At 42.5% G+C, this 25,395-nt stretch overlaps 1 protein-coding gene across 1 annotated transcript in view; it reads left to right on the plus strand.

Moving 5' to 3' along the window:
- The first annotated feature begins 501 nt into the window (after positions 1–501).
- RELN (reelin) overlaps positions 502–25,395 on the plus strand; it is a 295,055-nt gene continuing 270,161 nt past the window's right edge. The window contains exon 1 of the mRNA XM_014963370.1: positions 502–580. Coding sequence (XP_014818856.1) covers positions 502–580 — 79 coding nt within the window. The remainder of the gene's footprint in view (positions 581–25,395) is intronic.

The following is a 25,395-nucleotide window of genomic DNA, read 5'->3' on the forward strand; positions in this document are numbered from 1 at the left end:
TTCAGGTAGCCAGGGGTGGATTTTCCGTCTCTGTTTCGCATCTGACAGAGCAAAATGAATACCCCTCTCTGCCTCTTTGTTTTTCTTTTTCTTTTTTTCTTTACCTACTCGCTCTCCGGGGGCGCCCGGAGGTTTCGCGGAGCCACCGCTGCCCCTGCGCCCCGGCTGCGCGCCTCTTCCCCGGCCCTGCGCGCCCCCGCGCAGCCGCCCTGCGCGTCTCGTCCCCGCGGGCAGCCCCGCACGGTGCCCGGGCCCGTCGGGGGTTGGGATGCTGGAAGGGGCATCTCCCCCGGCGGTTCTGCTCGTCCCGCCGCCCGGCTGAAATCCCCCCGGGGTTGCGCTTTTCCCTCCGAAAGCGGGGCCGGCGCTGCTCTGCCCGTGGTGCCACCGCTGTCAGCGGCCAACATCTGGCCCGGGGGCGGCAGCCAAGGCCCGGCAGGGTGTCCTTTAGTAAAGGATGGAGTAAGAAAGGATGAACAAACCGGACGCATTCAAAGGGTCATGCTAATTCTCAGGGACGCAGAAGAAAGTGGGCAGGCTGAACTTGGAAACAAATTGGTTTGCACAGCACAAGGGGCAGGTAATGCCCCGCTCCTCTCTCATTTCTAACTTGCAATGGTAATTTTATTTTATTTTATTTTCATTTTCGTGCACTGATTAAACACTTACCTGGGCCAGAGCAAGGCAGGAGGCACTGCTTCTTTGCCATGCACAGCGCAGCAGACAGGTCTTTGAGCTGAGCGCGCTCACTCAGTTGGGTTTTTTTTTAAAAATCTCATTTGAATATTTTTAAATATAACAATTATCAATGTCAAATATAGCACAAGAAAAAAACCCAAAAGTATACAATCTGAAGAAATAATTTGAAGCAATCTGGGCTTTTATACAGTGCAGTTTAACGTTACTGGAAAATGCCATTCTGCACCGGTTGAGCATTTTTCATTTAAAAACGGAACTTTAAAGGTGGTCTTGTGGGGACACAGAGGTGGAGTTTTGAGATGCAGTACAGAAGCACAAGACAAAGGGAGATTTGCATATGCCCAATGCGAATTCCCCTGCTCGGAGAGCGTATTAAAATACACGGCTCCAACTCTTGGCAAGTTGCGGTGAGGCCCCGCTTTGCGCTCCCTGCCCCTTCGCTCAAGGGGGACAGGTGACAACAGCACCCACGAGTTCCAAGAGGAGTGAACGGGAGGAAACCATACGCCAAGGGCTGGAGGAGAAAAGATTCTTGTTAAAAAAATAAGCCCGCAACTTTCTGTTAGTTTGTTTAGATACCCTGCAGCCAGCGGAGCTGTGGCACTGGCTGTGCCCCCTTTGCCCGACTGTCCCTTGCGCTGCCCCACACCACAGCAGAGGGATGGCATCCGGGGCAGAAACCACTTTCCTGGGAGCCAGGCGAGCACAGGAGCTTCTGCAAGTGGCTTTGCTGACACACTGAACCCGGCACTTACTTTCCCCGTGCCTCTGAATTTCATAAGTAAAACCAAGGCACTAATATTCCCTACTTTGCATAGATAAATTAGATACTTTGGGATTTAGTGATTCTCCCCTAACCCTTAAAAATACTCCAGATTTGGCCCTATTCCCGTAATCAGTAAATATTTAAAAATGCATTCACTGATTGAATAGGGCCAGACCTCCGCTGCATATAAATATGCTCTTTTATATACAGGGCTGACTTGATAAATTGGTAAACAATTTTATTACCTTTGGCAGACTTTTATTCCTTGAATTAGCTTATTTCAAATTTAATTAAGTCCTTGAGCTGGCAAAAGCACTTAAGCACTTTCTCAGATGCCAACTGACAAAGCGTGCACCGGTTTAACGTAGGCACCTGCTCAGCTTCCTTCCCACCCAGTGGTGGTCCTGTGTTTGGAGACCTGCCTCAGGCCCCCTTGGGTTGCTCAGAGCTTTGCTCTTGGGTAGCAGTGATCCTGTTTTGTTTTTCTCCTGGGCTTTCCGCTGTAATCTATAGAGCAGAACATAATTTCTTCAGGAAAAAAAAACCCCAATCAAACAACAGTATATTGAAATTTTTAATACAAGTTCTTTTGGGCTTATTTCCGGTCTGTGGTCAATTTTGATTATCCCCATCAACTTGACTTCAGTGCTGAGAGCATGTACCATCATTTATGGACAGATAAGTACATTGGAAATGCATAAAGAACAAAGGATCAACTTGACTGAAAGTTGAGTCTTCGCTGCCCTTAATTGCAGAAACCTAAAAATGAAGTCAGATTTGAAGTGTTTAAACAATACAAATGGATTACCTTTATACTGTATTTTTCCTTTTCCCTTAAATTTTTTTTTGCTGTTCACTGCAAACAGTGCTTTTTTTCCAAGGTTTCAGATTTAGATCATTTAGGAACAACTTTGAGCTGTTTTCCCATGATTGATGTTAAAACTCATAATTCTGCCCTTAAAATAGTTTTCTTTAATGAGACTTGAGTTTCTATTTCACTCTCCATTGTTCTTTTTTTTTTTTTTCCCCCAGAACGGATTAACCTTCAGTCCCCAAATGTTATCAGTTTCCATCAATGACTGTTACTATTCTTAGATATACAGTATATTGTCTGGAACCATTGCTTTGATAGGTTGTAAAAAACAGTTTTCAACTATTTTAAGTGGTAGTTACACACTCTTTCAGCACCGATAAAAAGTTGTTTAAGGTCTGGCCAATTCCACCTTTGTAATTAGCTGCTGTATTTAGGAAACACAGATCATGACTTGGTATCTGCTTTCATTAGGGTTACTTCTGTTTCTGATACCCGCTTGATCTGGTGGGTATTTTCATTGTAAATTCTTATTGTTCAGGTTATTAAAAAATAAAAAGGTGTTGGGGGTTCAAAGTGAGGGAGGAGAAGAGAAATAACTGGAGAGCAAGTAGCAATGCTGCTTGAGGTATAAACAGGATTATCCCCGAGCTGCAGGAACTCAGTTATGGATACTTTCTCTACCAGTTATGTCAAAGAGTAGAAAGCCTTTCATGAGCCAGCAGAAGTAGAGTGTGCAGAAGGTGATGGTGCATTGGTTCCAGAAAAGCAGATTTCAGTCCATATTTTCCAACATCAGCCGACAAACAGGTCAGCTTTTGAGTCTTTTGTGGGATATTCCCTCAAAACCTTTCTCTCGTCTACTTACACCCACCTCTAATGTTCGGAAGAAGGGAGACTTCCCAAATTTTTCATTTTAATTTGAAGGTGTGTGTAGAAATTTTTGTTCATGGGAGTCCAGGGGTTAGCCCCAACCTTAAGGGCCACTTAAATTAAACATGTGAGACTGGCAATAGGTAGCAATGAAAAGGGAGTTACTGAGAATGGGGAAAACCCTTGGTGTTCAAGTCTCTTCTTTCCTCTGAGGACCTTAGCAACATCCTGCAGCTGCATAAGGAATTTGTAGCAAATAACAATTTCATCTGGGACCAGCATTTACTAAAATGTCTTAATCCACCAAGGTCCCCACAGTGCACGCTGTCTGTGTCTGTTGTATTTAGGATTTTTTTGCATAAACTGAACTTTGGAAAAGCGAGGCTGATTTGCGAGTACCGTGACCTGTTCCTCAGATGGTCTCTAGTTTGAATTCGCCAGATCTGAGCTGTACTCTAGCACATTTTGGGGTGAATGTGGGTTTCTAAATCTTGATGTTGACCAATGGATTTTCTGTATTTCTGAAGCTCGTCTGGCCCCAGAGTTCTTATGGTAAGTCTTTGCAAATTTTAAAGGGTTGTGCTTTTAAAATCTCTTGACCGGAAACTGATAAAGGACGCCAACCTTAAAAGAAAAAGGTAGGCAAGGTCACAGCTGACAGCCTCTTACAAACCATTTTTCGCTGGGGAAGATGTTAAATTTTAATGGGTTCGGCTGTCATCGCTCTAATTCGTGGGCCAAATCAGCAGCCAGCAGATGGCTCAGCCGTAGATGTGGTCAGGCATGGGATTGATGAAAGCAAGTAGAAGGTCCACAAAGGCCTAAATGAGCCTCTCTTGCAAATTTGCAGAAGAGATGTAATCTCTGGTTAAATCCTTTCTCCCCCCATCAGGGGGCTGCTTTCCCCCCCTGCAAAGGAGGCTTGATTGCCCCAAATAACAGAAATCAAAGTCAGCACGGCATGCTGGCGTGACCCACATTTGTCAGGTGACATCTGACTGTAGGACAGAAACAGTATTGTTGGTATTACTGGTCTGTGTAGGGCAGGCTGTGCTGGGCACGTCTGTGTACGTTAAAGAGATGATCTCTGCTTCAGTGCGTGCACCATCCGAGGCCAGAGCTCGGTGTGGGGGGGCTGGCGTGTGTGCATGGACCTTCCCAACGTAGCACGTCGCCCAGCATCGAAGTCAAGGAAGGAAACGGTGAAAAGGTGCAAAAATGCTGTTTCGGTGGGGATAGCGCACCTATTTTCTGCTTTCTGAGTTTAAAGGAGATATTTTTTAATATGTATGGTTTATCTGTGGAATTACTTGCTAAAATCTGTCCATACTGAAAGCTTTCAAGTAAAAATAATAAAAAAAAAGTCTTGTAAATTGTAATTAGATATCAATAGAGATATATAAAGCACAGTATGAACATTGTGCTTCAAGACCTAAGGTGACCAATAAATGATTTATAAGTGGGTTACTGTGCCGTGGTGGCATGTAGTACATTTCTCCAATGTTTCCCGCATTGATTATTCCACCAAAGCCATGTGGGTTCATTAGGCAGAGTAGGGCGAGACTGTCAGACTGGCAGCATTTCTCATTTTCCTTATTGTTCCCTTGATCTGGATTTTTGAAGGCCACTGCTTTTGAAATACTGTAGCGCTTTATTATAGCACAGCATCGCAGTATTTGCGCATTGACTGGTTGAAGTATGATTTTCAGTCTGATAACAGCCGTGGTGATACAAGGGAGAGGGATTCAGATGCAATCTTTATTTGCTTTGTGTGTCTTGTGCCCTACAGCTGTGGTTTAGATTTGTCATGAGTGTTTGCAGCACGGGGAGGGAAGGAAACGGCACTGTCTTACCTCTGAGAATAAGCAACCTTTCATACCAGCCCTTGTTATGAGAATTTCAATAGTCTCCGATGAAAGGTTCAGTCTTTTTAACATGCTTCCTTTCTTTGTGTTAACATTTCCTGCCTTTTCATCGGGCATGAAAGGTGCACAGAGCGCAAATGTGTGGCTGGAATATTTGTGTAATTCCCAATTCCTCCTCCCCCCGCCCCCCCCACCCCCTCAGGTTGTGACTGGCCCCTGGGATAAACATAGGACAGACTCTGACAGTGCAACTTCTAACATCTATCAAAGCCCAAGAACGGATTGCTTGTGGAAAAAGACCTTCCCAGTTTGTTGGACGGTGCCTTCTTCTCAGCCGGGCAGTCTTCCTCCGCTCCCCCTCCCCTCAGGTCAGTCCTGGAAAATGGAAGTCATAGCGTGTGTCACGCAGTTCACACGGCGCAGGCTGGGCTGGTGTCATGGAGACAGAGATCCCCCTGGTCCACACCCGTGGGACCTTCTCCCAGGTCCCCCCCAAGTGCTCAGATGCCTCCCATGGTCAACACACAATTTACTTTTTTCCTAAAGGGAAGAGCAGGGTCATGGAGGTGGTTTTTTTTTAAGATTTTTTTTTTTGTGTGTATCTCTCACTGTTTGTCTTAAATAAGGCAAAGTCAGAGAGGTGTATGTCCTCCTTTTAGACAGAGAACCAGGGTTTGAGACGGGCATTAGGGTTTGTGCCTGTTTATTCCACAGTACAGGACCAGGCATTACCCTGTCCTTCTGCAGCTGGAGAGGTTCTGGCTGGGGCTGGAAATGGCACCCAATGGCCGGGCACGGCGCCACAGGCTCCCTGCCATTGTCTCCTGCAACCGTCTGGAGAAGCTGATGCCTTCTGGGCACCACAGGGTTTCCCGGGCAGCTGGGTTCAGCTTAGCTTCAGGCAGAGGCACCTGTGGGCTCATTTTTCATCTCATTGGCCACAGCATCACCTGTGGCACTCCAGACTCCCTTGGTGTAGTTGGTGGTTATCCACCCTCGGCCCTCTGCTACCAGCATGGCTTTATGTTTGGGGAGACTGCTTGATGTTTGTGGTTTTTGCATGATGGTAGTGATCTCCACAAGGCCCCCAGCACCCTCTACTCTTCTCCCTCAATCCTGGTGGGATCTTTGGTCTTCCCAGGAAATCAGGACATTCCTGGGTGCTACCCTGTAGTGTTTCCTCACCAGCTGTTGTAGGCAATGCCTATTCTGTGAATATCCCAGTCTAGAAACTAGGAGGTATCTGGAGGGACTGGACACGAGTCGGGGGACTGGACATGAGTGGTTTGTGAAAGTCGCAGGTGAGGAGTTCAGACACTTTCCCAAAGGCTTTTATTGCAAAGAAGAGGCTGTTTTTCACAGTCTTTGGAAGGTCCTTCCTGCCATATTTCTTCATCCTGGGAACAAAACAGAGGAGGCTGTTCTCTGCTCCTCTCTAGGCACTTTGATATTAATATTGGTTGCGAGAGTTTCACAAGCATCTCCTTGGGGGGTGAAATCAATGGCTCTTTTCCAGCATGCATCTGTTGAAGTTCAACCTGCAAGAGCCCTGAGTGACAGCAGGTGACAAATCCATCTCCCTTCAGGAGCAAGTTTTATCCTACGCTACCGTAAGTTTTTTAAAAAACCCTTCTTTCAGACTTCTTCATTGACCCGCTTCCTAAAACTGTGTGTGCTGTAGGTTTCTCTCCACACTGTGCAAGTGCTTCAGTGCCGTGTCCAAGTGCTGTCCCAGTTTCCCATGTCCTAGGATGACAAGCACCGTGGGGTGTATCCAGCCCAGCAACAGGACCAGTGCCCCACACAGACCCTCTCTGGGGGGATGCTTTGCCCAGCTCCCTGAGAGGGAGGTGGGTGCTAAGCTTGGGGACAGCCTGTCCCCACCTGCTTGCTGAAGGGGCTGGTGCCAGCAGGGGAGGACATCAGATGGATGGTGGCCCCACATGCCTCCAGCCCCACTCCTCCTCCCCTTCTCCTGTCTGCCTACTTAGACAAGGGAGCAGCTCCAGGGGACAGTTCAGAGTATTCGTTTGAGATGCCCGGAGTAAAATTTGATTTAGTTTTGGTGTATTAATAAGCCCAGCCTTCTGGGTGTAGGGGTTCACTAGGTGTCGGAAATATTTGTGAAGCCATGCAGAAAACTATTGCTGTGTCTCTTCCTGAGGCAGAAGCCTCAGGGCATGCAGACGTGCAGGGCGGTCGCTGGTTTCTCTCTGGTTTTGCAAGACACAACGTAGGGGAAACCCTTGCTCTTCTTCAGCAGGGTGAGCAGATTAATCATCTGAGATCGAGCTGAAGATCTGTGTGTGTTCCCTGAATGGCATCTACTCACAGGTTCGCAGGATTGTAGCTGCTCGTTTCCCACAGGAGGCAGGGCTGCACGCATGGGGCCGAGGGGACTGAGTTATAAACCAGACTGAGACAAAATGTTAAAAGCTCTTACACCACGCTTAGCAAAATTATGATTGCCTCAGATTAGCCAGAGTTACTTATTCCTCCCTGTGTCTGCTTGAAGGATAGTTTTGTAAATAAATGGGTATGACCTGACAGAGATGAAAGACAAGAAGAGGGTCTACCTGCCAACCTCAGCTCTGTCTGTGGCTGTGGCTGTGTCTTCTACTGTCCAGCTCATTGTTCCTTGCTGCTGTAGGTGAGACGGTGGCACCCCATCCTTTGTCCCACTCCAGCACCTGGCCATCATGTGGCTGCACACAGAGCAGTCCAGCTGGTGAAAACCACACAGTGTAAGGGGCCTCACCGTTTCCCTCTTTCCCTCTTTCATCCCCCTGATGTAACTTTCAAGAGTGCAGTTAGATGATCAAAAGTTGGCAGAGAAGGAAAACCCTGGTTTGTCCAGAGGAACCCACCAAGCCAGCTCCTTTTCATGCACAGACATGCATCTGGGAGCAACTACTGGTTTTCTCTCCTCGTCCTCCCACATCGCATCCACAGGAGGTTCCTGCCCTGCCCCAGCTTGGGTTTGAAGGGATTTGTGTGTTGATTGTCCACAGGTAGTGTATGTAGGGTGCTCCCTGGGAACGTATAAGGAGACTGTGAAAGTTGACAGTCTGTCCCTGTGCTGTGTACATCGGAGAGGAGAGGAGGGAAGGAATAGGGAAAAGAGAGAGCAGACAACACTCGCTGGCCAGAAGACTTAGAGAAATCTGGGAATATTCTTCTCTCTGTGGCTGAGAGGTACTTTGATGTCACAGCATTCAACACATCTGGTAGAATATTCATAAATGAGTTAGCAAGGACACAGAAAAGCAGCTTTCCTGTGTAAGTTGCCCATGTTGTTGCAGAGGAATACTTCATGGCAGAGCTGGGTCTGCCTGTGCAGGTCCTACATGGGGAAGCTCTTCCTGTGCTAGAAATGAAAGCGATGAGTAGGTGCTTGGCCTTTTTAACATCTGAAAACAGCAGCACGACCCTTTGTGGCCTCTCTTCGTGTCAGGCCCTGGGATGTGAGAAGTCATCCATCACGTCATGGGGCTTGGCAGGGTCTCTGCCGTTTGCCTTCCACTTTTCCCACTGCTTCCCAGGACAATACAATAGATAGGAAAGAACAAGAAATATAGATAATATTTATCTTTCTGGCTGAACAAGCTGTGGTTTCCAGGCCACAATGATCTTCCAGTGTTCCTATCTCACAGGGGAAATGTGCTGCTAGAACAACCCTCCTTCCAGAATTAGACACATTCATCTGGACACTGGATGAAATGGTTATCGATACCAAGAACTGCAAAGAGAAACAAAACAGCACAACTGGCCAAGGCAAAGATCCTGGTTTAACAAAGTGCAGTGTGTGGAGATTCCAGGTATTAAAATTAAAGAGTCAGTACTATACAGTGCTGTAAAAAAAAGGTCCTAGTACGTTTGAAAAACAAAGGGTCTCTGGCTAAACTCCAGCATTAAATATTTTTGTAGAGCACTTCTGACTCTGGCCCATAAAGACTGTAGCCTTCAGAACATCATTCTGATCAGTACAAAGATCAAAAACCTCTGGCAAACATTTTTATGCTTTCCAACTATTATAATTGATTTGCTGATGACTGATAGATACCCTGTCAGATAGTCAAGCTGATAGCATTCCTGCATGAGACACAAGACTTTAGAATTGATTCAGCAGGACTTTCCATGTTTGAATTGAATTCATTTAAAATCTGGTTTTGCGACTATAAAAACTGATAATGTATCTGAGTAAAGTTTGGTAAATGTTTTAAAGGAAAACGGGGGAAGTGAAGCATTTGAAATATATTACTGATGTTTTCAAAACATAGTTTTGATTTTTGTTTTGGAAAAGTATCTTAATTGTGAAACTGACTGTGAAAAAGAAAAAAAACAAGTTAGCTGCATAATCAGAAAATGAAATGAGACTTTTCTGCTTGAACAAAATTCTTTATCTAATTTTTTTGGGTTCATTGAAGATTTTCATATTGACCTAACTGATATTTTAATTTATTTTTTTGTGCTAAACCCCTCAGTACTTCTCCTTTTATGTTAACCCAAGCTGATCTCTTTTTCTTTCTTTTTCTTTTCATTTTGGTCACTGAACCAAAAATCGAACAGTTCTACTTCTGACAAGTTGACCATTTAATTTCCGGCCACTGAACAGATCTGATTCAGACAAATAACCAGCACCACTCCCCTCACGTTTGTTCCCAAAATAAATTACAGAATAATCATCCGCTCTTTAAGGCACCCAAGTGCAGTTGGTAGCAATACTGACATTTCCAAGGTAACAAACCAGTGTTTTCTGTGATACCTCCAGTTGCTATGTGGCTTCTGATATATATGTTGGCCACATTTTCCTTTACATCTAGTCATTGTTCAGTTTTCTTTTTCAGCAGAAATCTTTTCCCTGATTCAGTGTTCAGTAAAAAAGGCTTAGAGGAGATCTGTCACTTGGCTCCTGGATGTCTACAGTTAAAGGACATTTCTGCTTCTGAACTTGAAAACCTGTTGTAGTGCATCTATAGAATTGGCATTCATTTAACTAGACAAATAGGCCTTCTTTTCTCTACAGTTACCTTTTTTCAAGGAATAATATTTACAGGGCTGTCCACTTCAAACAGAAATGAACAGATGTGGAAATTGGCTTTGAAAGATGCAGGTTTATTTCATTCAGGGAAATGGTCCCCTGTGTTCCTCGTTGCCCTGCTTTTTCTTCAACCTATGGTTAATGCAGTTATGGCGTATAATGGAGTTATGGCGGAGCTGTGATGTTTGCAGAATTTGCCTCAACCAGCAGAGATGAAAAGGTGAGGGTCTGGCTGGGGTTGGCAGCACCGGTCCCTCCCCAGCCTCAGGCAGCCCGGATTACTCCAGTGAGCATCTGTGGACCTTTTCACTCAAAGAGATGTAAGTTTTGTTTCATCAAGTGGTAGCAGATGTTAGGGAGCTTTCATGCCATTCATCACCGAGGGAAAGCCAATGCGATGGCATCTGGCTGTTTTCTTAGTACAAATTGTTTTTTTAAACTCTAAACTGTCTTTGAGCAGCAGCGTATTACACACTGGATACTCTTCTTCTGGGACCTTGCCCAAAACCCCAATGTCCAACTACTCCTAAGTGCCTTTTTCCCAGTTAGTGAGATTACAGTAGAGAGCAAATTCTCCCTCTATTTGCAACATTTTCCATTTGTTGCACTTACCAGGTATTCTCTGCATGCAAACAGTCAGAGACAGGGAGACTTTTTTTTCTAATTGATGTACTTTCTCTAGAGCATGTAGATTTTGTACAAGGTGCAGAACTCATACAGGTGCTAGTAAGCATAGTACCTCAAATCTTTAGTCTGGCCAAATTGTCGACAAACAAAAATTGCATGTTCTGTCTGATACCTTGGAGTGCTCCAGCTTTTAACACCCCATGGTGGAGGAAGAGTGTGGTCCTTGTGAAAGGTCCACAGAGCCCACAGAGCCTGGGGATCCTCATCATGTAATACGAGTGATGAGACGAGAGCTTTGGGCAGCAGGACAAGCTTTAACTACTCTCTGCTTGAAAATTTTCCTAATTTTTCTCCTCAAGCCAAACATGTGGATGGCAGTTTCCATCCCTCCCGGGGCACTGCTGCATCGGGCCAAGCCTGACCCCGGTGTCCAGGTGAAGAAAAGTGAGGCAGAAGGGATGACCATGCGTGAGGGAGCAGACAGATTTTGAGTTTACCAGATTATTCCCCTCTTCTCTCCTCTTTCAAAGAGCTGGGCTCCTTGCTCAGAGAATTTAGCCGAATCGACAGCTTCCGTCCAGTAACTTCCCCCCAGACTGCTAGGCAGATGTATCAGTAGGAAAAAAAAGCCCCAGTCAAACGATCTGGGTGATGTTCCAGCTGCGTGCCGGTTCAGTTCTCATCTTTTCTGCTGAATTTAACATGTGTTTATTATGTTTAGCATGCAGAGTGATTGTAATGAATTTGAATTAGAGGGGAATCATCTTCTTTGTGCTTTCTTTACGTCAAGAACACTGTGCTGTGATATAAAGAGAGGTTGATGCCTTTGTAACTGGCTAGACCAGAATTTGGTGGCCTTTTTAGTTTTGGGTTTTACTTGCTGGTACCTTGTATAGATATTTACCATTGAGGCAAACCAGGAATTACTTATAACAACACACCACATTTCATCTATTCCTCTTGAACAAATGGAAATGTTTAGGTATAATGAAAGTATAATAACAAATTTCTTTTAATTATACTCTTAAGAACATATTCCATGATATCTTTGTTATATACCTGGCTGTTTTGTTGCTTGAGCTTTTCTGTTGCTGGCAATCGGATTGCTGCTGAGATAAATAGTCACACGTGTTGGGTGGCTAATCGTTTCATGTGCTTTTCAGAGTCAGAAGAGGAGCTGCAAGGAAATATATGTGAGTGGAGTGGCACAGATCTTAAAATATATTTCAGGATCCTGGGTATTTAGCAGCTATTGATTATGCTTACTCTCTGTGTCATGGCAGGCCTAACGTAATTCTTATCGTATGCCAAGAGGCAGCCCAACTGGTGTTTGAAAAATCCCCCTTTAATATCTCCCAGGAAGCCCACATTTCTGTGGCTTAGATCTGGCTTAGATTTTGTATTGGTGGGGGCATCTTTTATGTGGTAAAAAGCTATATATTGGGCAGGAATTAAGAATTATTGGGAAATCTCCCAGTTCTGCTTAAAGAAAAAAAGACTCCTGTGATATGCTTAAATATAAACTTACTTAAATGTACCCAATGGCTCAGGCTTATTTTTACTTTCCAAGAACATGAAGCTGTGGAAGGATGCAAACATAATTTAAGTTTTTGTGACTTGTTCACTGTAGGAATACCTTTTGTTGAATTTGTAGCCTGCAAAATCCTGTGTTATTTAAAAAGCTGCAAACCAGAACATTTCCCTGTGAGAAATGGAGGAAGAAAGAAAACGTTTCTCAAACTTAAAGCAGGATTTTTACATATTAACTATAAATATCTTGCAACTGTATGATTTGCTTTTAAATAAAATAAAGCTGCTTGCTGTCTCTGCAGAAATGAATTGGAGAAAGGGATTTATCCAGGGTAATTCAGTCAGATGAATGGAGAGATATGTCCATCACCACTAACGTGACGGTTATTCCTTCTAAATATAAACTGATAATATTATATATTAGAGGCTTGATTATACCGTTAAGAAGATTAGTACATTTAAACGGAAAATAAAGGCTTATGTGCCCTAAATGTGAAACTAAAAGGAGAGGGTTTTACATATGGCAGTATCACAACATTCAGTACTTTTGAACAAGGTATTTTCCCCATGAAAATACCTGTAAGGAATAATCACTGCATGCTGCCTCTGAGAATAGGTGGGATGCTTTAAACTTAATCTCTTTTAAAGTGGTAATTTAGACATATACAGGTATTAATCTTGGCATATTTGGATGTGTTTATTGGAGTAGGCATAATGATTGCATGCAATCATGTCCATAAGAGCAGTTTTCTGGCTCATCCAATTTCTGTAAATGTTTGGGCCATCTATTAATTGCGGAAACTGTGGCACACCTATAAAAAAATGGAAGGGAAAAAATGGTTGATGATGCCTCTGTTATATTTCTGTGAATAAGATTTATGAATTTAAAATATTTAATACATATTAAATATTTCAGTGTCTTTCAATATTGCGCTTGACTTACACAGTACTGTTTCTAAGGACTTAGTAGCTAAATCTTTTGATGGTATTGAATTTATGACATGGAATTTGAGACTTTTGTGCTCATGTCATGAAGCTTGTTAGGTAGTGTTTAACATGTCTCCTTTTTCATTTTAATTTTTTTGTAATTCTTGTTCTTTATAGCCTAGTAGTTCTTCTCAGTGAAAGATTTATAGTGAGGATGGGGGAAGACTTGATCCTTCTACAGTTATCTTCCTGATAGATAGCACTCCTTGATTTCCTTTCAGGCACCTCTTAAATTAGATATTCTGCACCTTAATCACAACGCCATCTTACTTACTTTATCTTTTAAGAGTAAAAGCATTGTGATTATAAATTAACCTAGAAATATAATAAGAACTTCTGCCTCGGGGCTCGTCTTTGTTTCTGACTCAAGCATTGCTCCCTGGTCAAGTCCTGTCCAAAGAAAAAAGCCCCTTAATTGAATCCAGTGGGGGCTGCAGTGTGAAATGGCGGGTCTGTCCGGAGGCAGAGCTGATGTTGACCCACAGCCCTGCTTCCCCTATGAGCCCTGCTTTGCTGCCCTACATCCCTAACGAGCTGGCCTGTGCCATGGGGCACCTCCTGTCCTGGGGACAGGCTGGGGACATAGCCTCGCCTGTCCCTCCTTTGGGGCTGTAAGCTCAATGCACAACCTGGCCCTTCCTGGGGCTGCATATGGTTTTTGCACTACCCATTTAAAGTCTTCAAAACCATGTTCTCTAAAATATTTTTAAAAGATGAACTTTGCTAGCTTTTACATATCTACAAGAGCTGCCATCCTTTAGACACCTACATGTCCCTTTACTCCTGTTATTGGGACCACTGCATAGTAATGTTCGTAGTATTAAAATGTGCCTCTGTGTATTTATTGTTTCTGCTGCTTTGGTGCTATTTTCATTGGCTTAACAAGGTGTTATAGGCCCGTACACTAAATAACCGTTCTTCACATCGCTATGGTGCGGTTGCCTTTTCTGTGTGCTTATGCTGGCAAATAAAGGTATTGTCCCTGAAGCAAAATTATGTGAACTGGGTCTTTTCTAAGGCACTCTCCTCAAAGATGCTAGATGATACCAGAAAGCTTGATGGAAATCGGTAGCCAGCAGAGGGAAAAGACCCAGGGTAATGCCTTCATGGAAACTGAAGGGGGTCAGGCGTCCTGGTGTGGCCTCAGACGCCAACAAAGAACCAGGAGGCCGCTCTCTCAGCCCACCCCTGTCCCCAGCCCCAGCCCTGAGGGGACAATCGGAAGAAAAAGGCAAAACTCGCAGGTTGGGACAAAGGCAGTTTAACAGAACAACAAAGGGAACAAGAACACAACAACAGTAACACTGACAGAGGAATGTACAAACACTATTATGGTGCCACTGCTCGCTCACTGATAGGACCCGGGTCACCAACAGGACTCTGGGATCCCCAGCCTGCTTCCCAACTTGACTGGGAGAATTAACCCTATCCCAGCCATAACCAGGACATCAGGTGAGCTCAGCTCTTTATTAACCCCAGCAGAACGCAGGCAGAGAGGGACACTGCACATGCCCCCACAGGAAGGCCTCAGTAAGTCTCTGCAATGCCCTACAGACACTGGGGGGATTTAGCAAGGAGGCCCTGATCCCCATCAGAAACACTTTCTATTTCCCCACTGCAAATAAAAACTACTCGACTCGGCATTTTCCATGGATCCCAGCCCTGGGGTGTTGGGCCTCAGGGCCTGGCTGTCCCGGGGGCTGGCCCACGTTCAGGATGGCCTGGTGGCTGCTGAACTGTGTGGCCCTGTCCCGGCCGAGCAGAGTTTAGCAGTGATGGGGAGAGAGGCCCCCTGCATTGGGGGGGGTATGAATGAGGGACAGTGGGGGTCCCTGGGGGGACAGGGGTGCCCCAGCTCCGGGATGCCTCTGCTCCCACCCGTGCAGCAAAGCCCTTGGGAGCAGCAGTTGGTTTTCTGTTTCTAGTCATATCTGGGAGATGATTTATTGTCCTGGACACGTTACCAGTTCTTCTGGTCACTATCAGAAGTCAGTGGCTTTTAAGCCAAAGTTTGCTCTAGTCCCTGAAGTTTTTCTTTGGCTACTGATTGAAGAGGAGCTTTCTGTAAAGGGCTCTCTCTGTGGCTGCAAAGGGAGGACATGGTGATCCCCATGGGAATAAAGTGTCAGAAGAAATAGGGTGAGGGAGATAACATAAACCCTCTGGAGACCTGTAGGGCCATCCTGCAGTGGTCTAAGATGGGTGGAAGGTGGCTGAGGGCACTTGTTAGTACCCTCACCTGAAGCCAGCCCTGGGGCAAGGCTCTTCCTGGGTACCAACACAGGCAGAGGTGAGTCCGGGGCCAGGTACAGTGAGGCACAGGAGAATCTCAGCCATAAACAGGTTATTTCTTTGCCTTCAATGAGAATTTTGCTGTTGTTAAGAATATTCTTCCTATTAGGTCTTAACTTCCGTGCCGTGCTCCACTCAAGTGTGTTTAAATATAAGGTGATTTATTTCTATATTTTCATTTTTCCTCCATGGGAATGACAAGGATTTAAATGTAGAGCTGAAAATCATTTGAGATCTTCAAGTGAGAAAAGCTCTACTGAAGTAGAGAGTCCTTTTTTTTAAACATAAAATGATTTGTTTGCGACTCTAATTGATGATATGCTTATGAATCCCCTGAGTTAAATAAAGTGAGTAAGGTAAACAAAGTACTTTGTCTTGCTCATATGCATTCTTGCAAAAACAAGAATAAAACACATCTGTAAAGTAATTCATTTGAATTAGTTTTAGCAAAACCACTTTTACTGGAATGGCAACATTTACATTTTGTGCATCATCCTGGGATCAATTTAAATTAAATTTAATTTTTCTATGAAATTTGCATTTGGGCTATATTCTGTAATGTTGGAAATGGGATCATGATTCCAATGGGTGAAATGTTGTCAAACTGGTCTTGATCAGTGGAGAATTTGGCCTTGAATCGAGTCGTTATGATCTCAAACAATATCTAATGCAACTGTAACAGACTATTTTTAGCAAAAGCAGTGATGCCACATAAGCATGCTGGCTTAGGTAATATTTAATACTTGGAGTCCAACACTGATCAAGACACCACTCTCCGTTTTCTCTTCCTGCAATCTGCCTGCCCTCTGCCAACCACTGGTGTGTGATTAATTGACTGACACGAAGTCTGTTATTTACATTGCAGATATATTGTAAGTAGACTCCAGGTGAAGCTCACAGCATGCTGCATATTTACCACCATATGTTCAGGAGGTTGTGAACAGAAAAAAGTAAGTCTAAAGCCAGAGGAGGTATTAGAGGACACAATAGAAAAGCTAATTATAAAAGGCTTCAAAAGCAGTCCCTGCTTCACCGTTTGATGTCCCAATATGTAATTACAGAGAACTAGGAAATAAGGGAAGATAATAAAAGGAAGATAATAAAGGGAAGATATAAAAACCAGGACATGCTAGTTTGTGAGGGAAGAGAAAAACACAGCTCCCAACCCATTTCTTCTTTAGCTGTTGGAAACGAGGGAGGGCTGTGAAAGGGGGATGGAAGGGGCAGGTGTCCTGGACAGTATAGACAGGGGAGGTGTGAGCTCAAGGGGAATGAGTGAACTTTGTCAGTGCCTTTTTTTCTGCTGCAAACTGGCATTTCACCCTCCTGAGGGGGCTTTGCAGCAGGTGGGATGGCCAGAAAGGGAGCGCTAAAGGTGGCAGCTGTATCATCCCTATTGTAAGCAATAATTTTTTCCTTTTAAGCGAGGACAGCATGGGATGAGATCACCCTACAGGATGCCACCCTCATTTTAAATCCCATTGGGGGTTGCCTGTGCACGTAGAAACTCTCCATCTCCATCCATTACTCTAGCCCATGCTAATATATGTATTTTCCTTGCTATATATATCATTTGTGAGCTGGGCTTCCTCTGTGAGGATCACAGTGTGTCTCCTGTTGTTTTGTGGAGTGGCTGGTAAGGGTAGTTTAGTAGGGGTTAAAATGGACTAAAATTATGTATCTAAATCTTAGCTGCAAATCTGCATGTATAGTGAATGAGTAATTATTAGAAAAAGTGTTTCATGATTCTGTTAGCTACACCTGCAGTAGGGAGTTGGGTGTCAGGGTACTCTTGGGCAAGTGAAGCAGCTTCTGGCTGGCTGTTGCAGGGAAGTGCGGGCAATGTGGGGGGCTGGAAATGACAGCTCTAATTTTGCCCCCGGGCTGGAAGGAGGATGTCTTCACTCGCGCCTCAAAGGGCCTTCCCCAACACACAGCTCAATTATTTGGACGGTAAGCTGATTAGAGGATTTGAAACCAATCATCCAAAAATGGTTGATGCCAGCCTCCAACTGACACATCAACTTATTCTCAATGAGTGCAAAGACGAGATACATTTCAAATTAAGATTTTGTAGAAGTGTTTAAAAACGCCTTCAGAAGGTGTTTCCTAGTGAAGGGGGTGAGCAGGCAGCAAATGGCTCTTCAATAAACATTTGTGTCCATTCTGGCTGGTGCTGGAGGCTGGCGTGGTGCAAAGTCTGTAGAGACTTTGTTACAAATACAAAACAAACATGGTGCATGATATATCATTATTTAAAGGTTGAAAAAAATTAGCCAAAAAAGCCATGGACAATGAGATGAACTCACCATAGCAAGACATACTACGTTGCTCACTCCCAGGAACTGTACCTTCTGCAGCAGAACATGAATATAAAGAGTAATTAAAACATTATCTCATGATGTAGGTCTACATGCTTTTCTTCCAACTGGATTGCAATGTGTGAGGGACCTCCTAGTCTAGCTGGTAGGATGGAGGTTTTGTATGGATTTGATGTGACCTAGAACTTAGTGAACAAGGAAACAACAAAGAATCTCAAGGTGTGCAGAAGGGGTACAAATCTGCTGTTGTGCTGGGGGTTTCCTCTTCTTCCTTGGATTGTGGGCTGAAGAAAAGGGATTTAATTCACACAGAGGACTTCTAGGGGATCCTGGCATCCTGCTGGTGGGTGAAGTACCAGTAATGTCTGATACAGCAGGAGCTGTAATTTTGGGAGTCCTCAGGGAGTTTTGTTTTCTTTATATCCACATATGGGCAGGAACCTTCTGTTTTCAGGAAAAAAGCTTTTTTTTTTTTTTTTTTTTTTTAATTTTCTTCTTAGAAAGCTTCACTGCTGCTTGCAGTTCTTCCTCCCATCTGAAGGAGGAGAAAAGCAGGTCAATAATAAGTGAATTTCTCCTAGACTTTCCTTAAATGCTACTGTCATACAATGGGGTCAAAGTCAGAAGATGGCTTACCTTTACATCAGAATAAAACCTTTGGTCTAGAGAAGTCTGAATATACAGCTGAGACCTGCATGGGCCTAACCGGCCCCACGTGCCCTCTTGCAACACAGGGTGCATTCCCATACCTTCTCTTTCTTTTATTCCCATCCCATTCTTCTTGGTGATGCAGTGGGTGTTTTTTATTACATATAATACCTTCATAATTTGATTTTTTACCATTCTTGGGAGGGGAGATTATTTGTAAGGCACAGCATAAGTCTGTGATTTTCTCCCAGAAACTAGAATACAATTTTGTTTGTGAATAACAACAACAAGAAGTTTTATCTGCTTGTAATCACACAGTATTATTACTTTTGAAGGATAGACCCTGTTTGCTGGGATAGTTTCATATATGATAGTCATAACTGTGTAGGATAGGAAGTTCTTAAGTGGTTATGTCAAGAAGCTACTGAATAAAGCAAAGGGTTTTCCATTACCAACAGAAAGAAGAATTGGGAACACCCCCACAAACAGCTCCCTTCTCCCAGTAGTTCACTGTAGGAAATTTATGAGCATGGTTCCCTGTGGCTTTGTGTCTCGAGCTGGGATTAGTACTCATCTGATGAGGTGCAAGCTGTGAATGGGGCTTTTCCTGCAGCTGGAACACACAAAAAGTCTTGTGTCATGTGGATTCTCTGGTGTCTACTAACATGGCCGAGACAACCTTTCCCTCCCTGAGGAACAAAGGGGACTGCACGCCTTTCTCACACCACTGACTTTTCAGGGCATCTACAGAAGCAAAGTACTTTTCAGTATTTTGTCATATTTAGTGAAAATCATTTAGTGGGATCAACAGTGAGAGAAATGTTGGGGAAACACACTTGTGGTTCTGTTATGCTCTTTTCTGTATGGAAATAAGACAACCAATATGAAATGTTCCTTGCTCAACTGCCTTCTCTTGAATAAGAGGAAGCAGAATAGGTGTAGAAAAAACTGATGTTCAGATTTTAAAGGAAGCTACAAAAAAAATGCTTGTTCTACAAATTACCTTGAAGCCAATAAGTACATAGAGAGAGATACTAAAGCCTTTAATGAAAATCTGTGTCCCAAAGTATAACTTTTACACTTTTACTTGTGCATCTTACAGGAGGACACTGATGTAATTTGCATATATTGCTAAATATTTAGTTGTCTGGTGAAAGTAAATGGAAGAGCAAGGTCATTCTATCAGAAAACTTGCCATGAAAATTTGCCAGCTCAGAATATCTACCCTCCTTGTCCTTTACCATGATGACTTATGTTAATGAAAAAACTAATAATATTTTACTCAGCTGTCAAATGGCCCTGGGCAAGTGGCTGAGTAGAGTTTTACGGCCCTGGGTGAAGAGTACTGAAGAGGAACAGTTTTTTCATATAAGAAGCAAGACTACGATCATCAAGGGGAAAAAAAGGAGAGAGAGAGACTGAGGGAGAGAGGATAAGAGCTTGGCCATGTGGACTGGCTATATATATTTAAATGGGTTCTCTGAGGTGTCTGGGTGCCTGTAGTGTAATGGATATTTTTAGTAATAAAAATGTGGTTATAATTATTGTGCTTCCTAGAATACTGATTGAGCTACCTGGTATTTTAAAATTTATTGAAGCCATTTTTAGGACACTTTTTCACGTTTTGGAGAACCATTTTCTGAGCACTTATACCAGAGTGCAAATAATTCCACAGCTATTGGCAATACCATTTCAGTATGAAACTTTTAAAGTGCATTTTAGTTTTAGCCTTAACTTCTCTGATTTTCTGAGGCATTTCATCTGTAGAAGTAGCTAAACTGGTAAACCAGTTAACTGCAGGTGGTTACATTTGCTAATCAGATGGGTAATTATTATACTTTGGTAAAAGAAAGACAGCTGCAATTGCTATAGAAGATTGTTAGGAGTTTTTTAGCATAACAATGAACTGCAGCACCTGCCTTTCCAATATGCTTTACGATTACGCTATTGGTATTATTTCCTTGACCCCCTATAGCACAGAAAGATCTATGCTTCTAGCTTTAGCTAGAAGACAGTTTCATTTCAAATCCCTCTTTGAGTTTGCTTATAGCTTTCCAATAACCTTACCCTTTTCATCAGTCTTTTTAAAAGGTTTGCTTTCATGAAAATGGTGCACAGGTGTTTGGCAGACTTATGTACTGCTATTTAATAATTACTGGTTGATTTGAAAAAGATTTTCACTTGCTGAAAGAAAATCAGGTTTCAAATCAGTATTTTAAACTTGTGCTGTTTTCAACTCAGTTCTGCATGTGTGTAACTCATAGACTGCCTGTTGGGACCTGCAGGTTTCTTCCCTTTTATGATGAGATCTGTAATAAGTTTGAAGGAATTTGGTTTGTAAGTAAGATGCTTAGTTATGTATAAATCACTAGAATGGCATAGGTATGTCTTTGTTGTGCTATGTACGTGGTATTTTTATTCATACTTCACTTATATATATGCACATCAGTTACTTCCTATTCTCCCTTAATTTAATTTTTGCCAATCTCTGCTTTAGGATATTCTCTAGATACAGCAATCTGGCCAAGAAAGGCTGATTGTGTCACCCCTCACACATGGCAGGTGTAAAGCATCATCCATCAATGCAAATTGGTGAGGATTTGTGTATTTGTGAAAGCTGTGCCTCCCTTGTTGTTAGGATTCACTTCTGGTGGTTGTTTGCTATTCTTCGGGTCAATTTGGGGAGAGCATGCTGAACCTGCTCTCATAGCCAGGGTATTTACCCGTGACAAAAGGTAAGAAGCTTTTAAAATATCTTAATTTTGCTCTCTGTGCTTTGCAGAAATCCGATGCTCCATACTTCTTCTTCTCCATATCTTACCAGTGTGGTATGATCTCTTGCAATATAACTTCTTTATTTATGATTGTTGGTTTGGAGAGTGAATCCTGATGCTCACAAAGAATTGTCTGCTTCTTTATGCTTAAATGTAAAACCACTGAGCTGGGACAAGTGTATGAGAGGGTCAGAGACCTTCCTTTGTCCTTACAGCTTACCCATGCTGGCATTTGCTAATCCACTGTTTTACCTTACAACCGCAGTTCCCATCTTTATTATCTGTAGCTTTTCAGTAATGGTTTGCAAATGGATGGTCTGTTGTCTCAAATGCACTGAAATTTTAGCAACTAAAATTCCCCCAAGATCCTGGGCCTCTGAAGAGGGTTTAGCCACTCCTTGCCCTTCTCTTGCTGCCTTTGTGTTTCTGCCTGGGGAGGCACAAGACCACTGCTCAGAATGGCCAATTGCTTAGGGTTCTCGAGGTGCTGCATCTCAACACACTTCATTTTTGATACATTTGGCTTTGTCATATAAAGATTTGCCAGGTTTTTTTTCCATCCTTAAATCTGAACAGGATATTAGATTGTGTACTTTACTGTCTGAATCTTTTTCTCAGTTTCCTATCAGTTCCAACCAAATCCAATTTTCCCACATTTTAAGGGGGCAAGTTATCTTCCCAGAATTGTCAGCAACATACACATACGATTAGGGGTTCACTTTCCAGCTTTTTTTTTCCCTATGTTTATTGAAACAATAGTGATATCCAAGACAGTATCCACTGTTTTTTCATTTGTAGTCCATATTATGTACAGGAAAACTTCCTTTCTGTGATACTGGTCTGCATGTCCAAGTTCACCTGCATAGATACAAGTGTTGATCCACAATGATATGGTTTTTGACTCTGTATTTATGCTCTAATATACCAAGAACAGAAGTTTCTTTAGGCCATCTGTAATGCAGAAACACTGTTTCTTTTCCTCTCCTCCTAATGCTGTTTAACTCAGACTGGTGGCCTTCTCCAGGACTTGCATGTGGGCATTGCACCACATGTGGATGTGGATATAATTGTCCAGAAGAGGAGGTACCTAAGAAAAAATTCATAGCCAGGGTTGTTGGTTTTTTTTTTTTTTTTCCCTAACACAACCACTTCTGGGGGTTCTGGAAATTTTGTTTATTTTCTTACACATTAGCCATGATTTTTAACTGATCCAAGCTGGTCTGAGCTCACAGTCATCCCTCTGAAGATTATTCTGTCATTTATGTGGGACAGCTAATGTGCAGTCAGGGAAGAAACATGTGGTGGATGTTTGCTGTTAGGCAAGTCTTTTGGTTGATCCAACTTGGCATCCAGGTGCTTGATGTCCTTGTGGTTTGTAATTCTTTAATCTGTTTCTCAAAGTGATTGCTCATCTCTTCACATCTGTGTTAGAGTTTAAGGTGGAACACGCTAAGAAAGATAGTCCAAATTTTCCTACTTCGTCTGTGCAGTCAGGTCAGGCTGCTAGTTGGTTAATGAAGTCTGACCTGAAAATGGGTTTCCCCAGTTTGCTGTGGCTGTTTCAGTAAGGTTTGTTTTTAAACTCTTTCTGAACTCTTGGGTGAGGGTCACTTTGATGTCATGTATCCCTCTGTAAGTGTTGTGACTCATCTATTGCTTGCACCTTTTTGATGCAATGGTTGTAACACCTCTCTGTTGATAGTTGATCCCACTGAAATTCCCTCTTTTCAGGGTCATATGAATCACTTGTGGGAGAAAAAGAAATTGGTAACTCCCATTTTTTTCTTTTATAAACTCCTCATTCTAATGAAGTCTTGTTTCCTTGAGTGCAGGGGAATGTGAGATGGTCTTTGAATGATTTCTCTGAGCAACATGAGGGAGTCACTTTGGCCATCGCAGGGCCTTTCCATCAGCCAAGTAAGCATGTTGGTCTCGTGGTTGAGCTCAGCACAGTTGTTCAGATTGCATCCTTGCATTTTCTTTCATGCCTTTCCTCCTAACTTCCCTGTACTTTCCTCTGGTTTTTGTAGAAACACAACCCTTCATAAAGCAGCCATTTGCTGTATGCATGTCTGCTCTTGGACAATGATGTTCAGCATTGGGTGTGAAGGAGCCACTTTTGTTTTAACTGGTTCTGTAATGGACCCTGGCTGCTGCTATGAGCATCTCATTAGAGGGCAGAATTATTACTGTTTTTCCAGTTTGCTTACCAGCAATATTGTGAAATCAGCAAAGGTTATTCTCTGAGGCAGGGGTTTTTTTGTGTGGAAGCTTTGGTTGTTTGAGGTTTCTGGGTATGAGTGTGGGTTAGTAGGAGCACAGGCTGGTGCTAAGACTGAAGTGGAGCTTCTCTGTTTTATCTGTCATGTGTGAGCATTTGTGGCAGATTTGGTTAGTCTAAGGGAATGACATTAAAGGATGATGCTTATTTTTCCTCAAAAATAAATGGAGAATAAAAGTTAGAGATCTCTTATTTATTTTGTTTTTTGTTTTGTTTTTTGGGGGGAGGTTTTATTAAGGTTTTATGAATAGCTCATAAGGGGGCAGGCTGTGTTCTGGCTAATGACCAACATATACTGGGGTTTTTTTTATGTGTGTTATCTTCAGTGACAGGGTGTTCCTGATAGCTATGGTTTTCTTAGAATTTACCATTAGTATTAGGTTTATAGTATGGTAATTTCAATTTTGTGTTCTAGAAGGAAAATGCAGGCAAAACCATGTAGAATGACAGCCATATATTGAATTTACACTGACTGACAAGGGACAAAGAGATGGGCAGGAGTTTGGGTATTGCAGAATCTGAACTCCAAACTGTCAGTCTAATCAATTTGAAAATGAGCAGGTGTTCATAGCACAGGCTTTACACTGTTTGTTGTCCTCTTACAGCTTCCATCAAATTTGTAGTGTTATGGTTTTTGTAGTGCTTTATTTAGGAAATTTCCAAGGACTTTTTTTTTTTTTATTCAGCAGTAATAAAGCAGAGAATCTCAGAAACATGTTTATAATCAAAGCAAGCATTCTAATAACGGAATCAGCATCATATATGACTTGGTTCCTTCTAAAGAAGGTTTTCATGTCTTCATTTTCAGCTTTAATATGTTTTTAAACACTATATTTTAAAACTACTCATAAATGACTATGGCAGTTCTTATATGTTGCATTTAAAATTAACATTATTGGCAGCAGTGAAGACAAATTTCAGAGAGTTTGCTTTTTACAGTGAGGGAATTTATGAGCAGATAAATATCTAGATGTATATATATTTTTGCTTACCACAGCTGGTGTTTTGGAGAAGATTTACTATGCTAACACACTAACACTAATGCACTACAATATCTAAAATGCCTTTAGCGTGCCATTTACACTTATCTGAGAGATTTCGTGAAAGTATGATATTAGTAAGCCTTCATGAGTAATCCATTATGCCTAGGAGACTTAATCAGATTGCACATGTACTTACCCCTGGCTTAATAATTGTCATTTTCATTATTACTGTCCTTATTCCTGTTTTGTCTGTGGGGAAAATGTTGAGAATTTCAATTGCAGTTCAATACGTTATAATCATGGTTCTCCACAAAACGCAGCCTGGCACAAAACCTACAGCTACAATTCAGATGTTACACGTAGTAAAATCTCTTGCTATTCCTTTTAAAGGACTGTACAGAAGTTTAATATTTCTGCAGGACTGTTGAGGTAGCAGCATTAAATATTAAAACTTTTAAATGTGCAGAACTGATTAATTCAGAATATATCAGAGCAGCTCATAAATGTTTAATATCTGTATTTTGCCTGATTGGATATAATTTAAGCTATGTGCTTCTTCCAGCACTGTAGGACCAGGTACTCATCTTTTATTTCTAGGAATGGTTTAAACATCATTCCTTTTATTACAGGTTAATATTAATGCTTGTACCTTCTGCTGTTATTGTTCATTCTTTCATAAAACCTCCTTCAGAACTGATTACCTAAAGTCTGAGTCTAACAGCTGTCAAAGTTCTTTTTAAGTGTACCTTTCACAAAAATATGGTTCAGTTAAAATTTTAACAAACTCAATAGGCTGAAAGCTGAAATTCTACCTTTGCAACACTTATGCATTTCCTTTGAAATATTTGGGGGAACGATTGGTACTAAGCAAGTCCTGGACTTAGGCTGAGGTTAAAC

This window comes from Calidris pugnax, unplaced genomic scaffold (genome assembly GCF_001431845.1).
Source record: "Calidris pugnax isolate Ruff unplaced genomic scaffold, ASM143184v1 scaffold44, whole genome shotgun sequence".
Classification (NCBI taxonomy): Eukaryota; Metazoa; Chordata; class Aves; order Charadriiformes; family Scolopacidae; genus Calidris; species Calidris pugnax.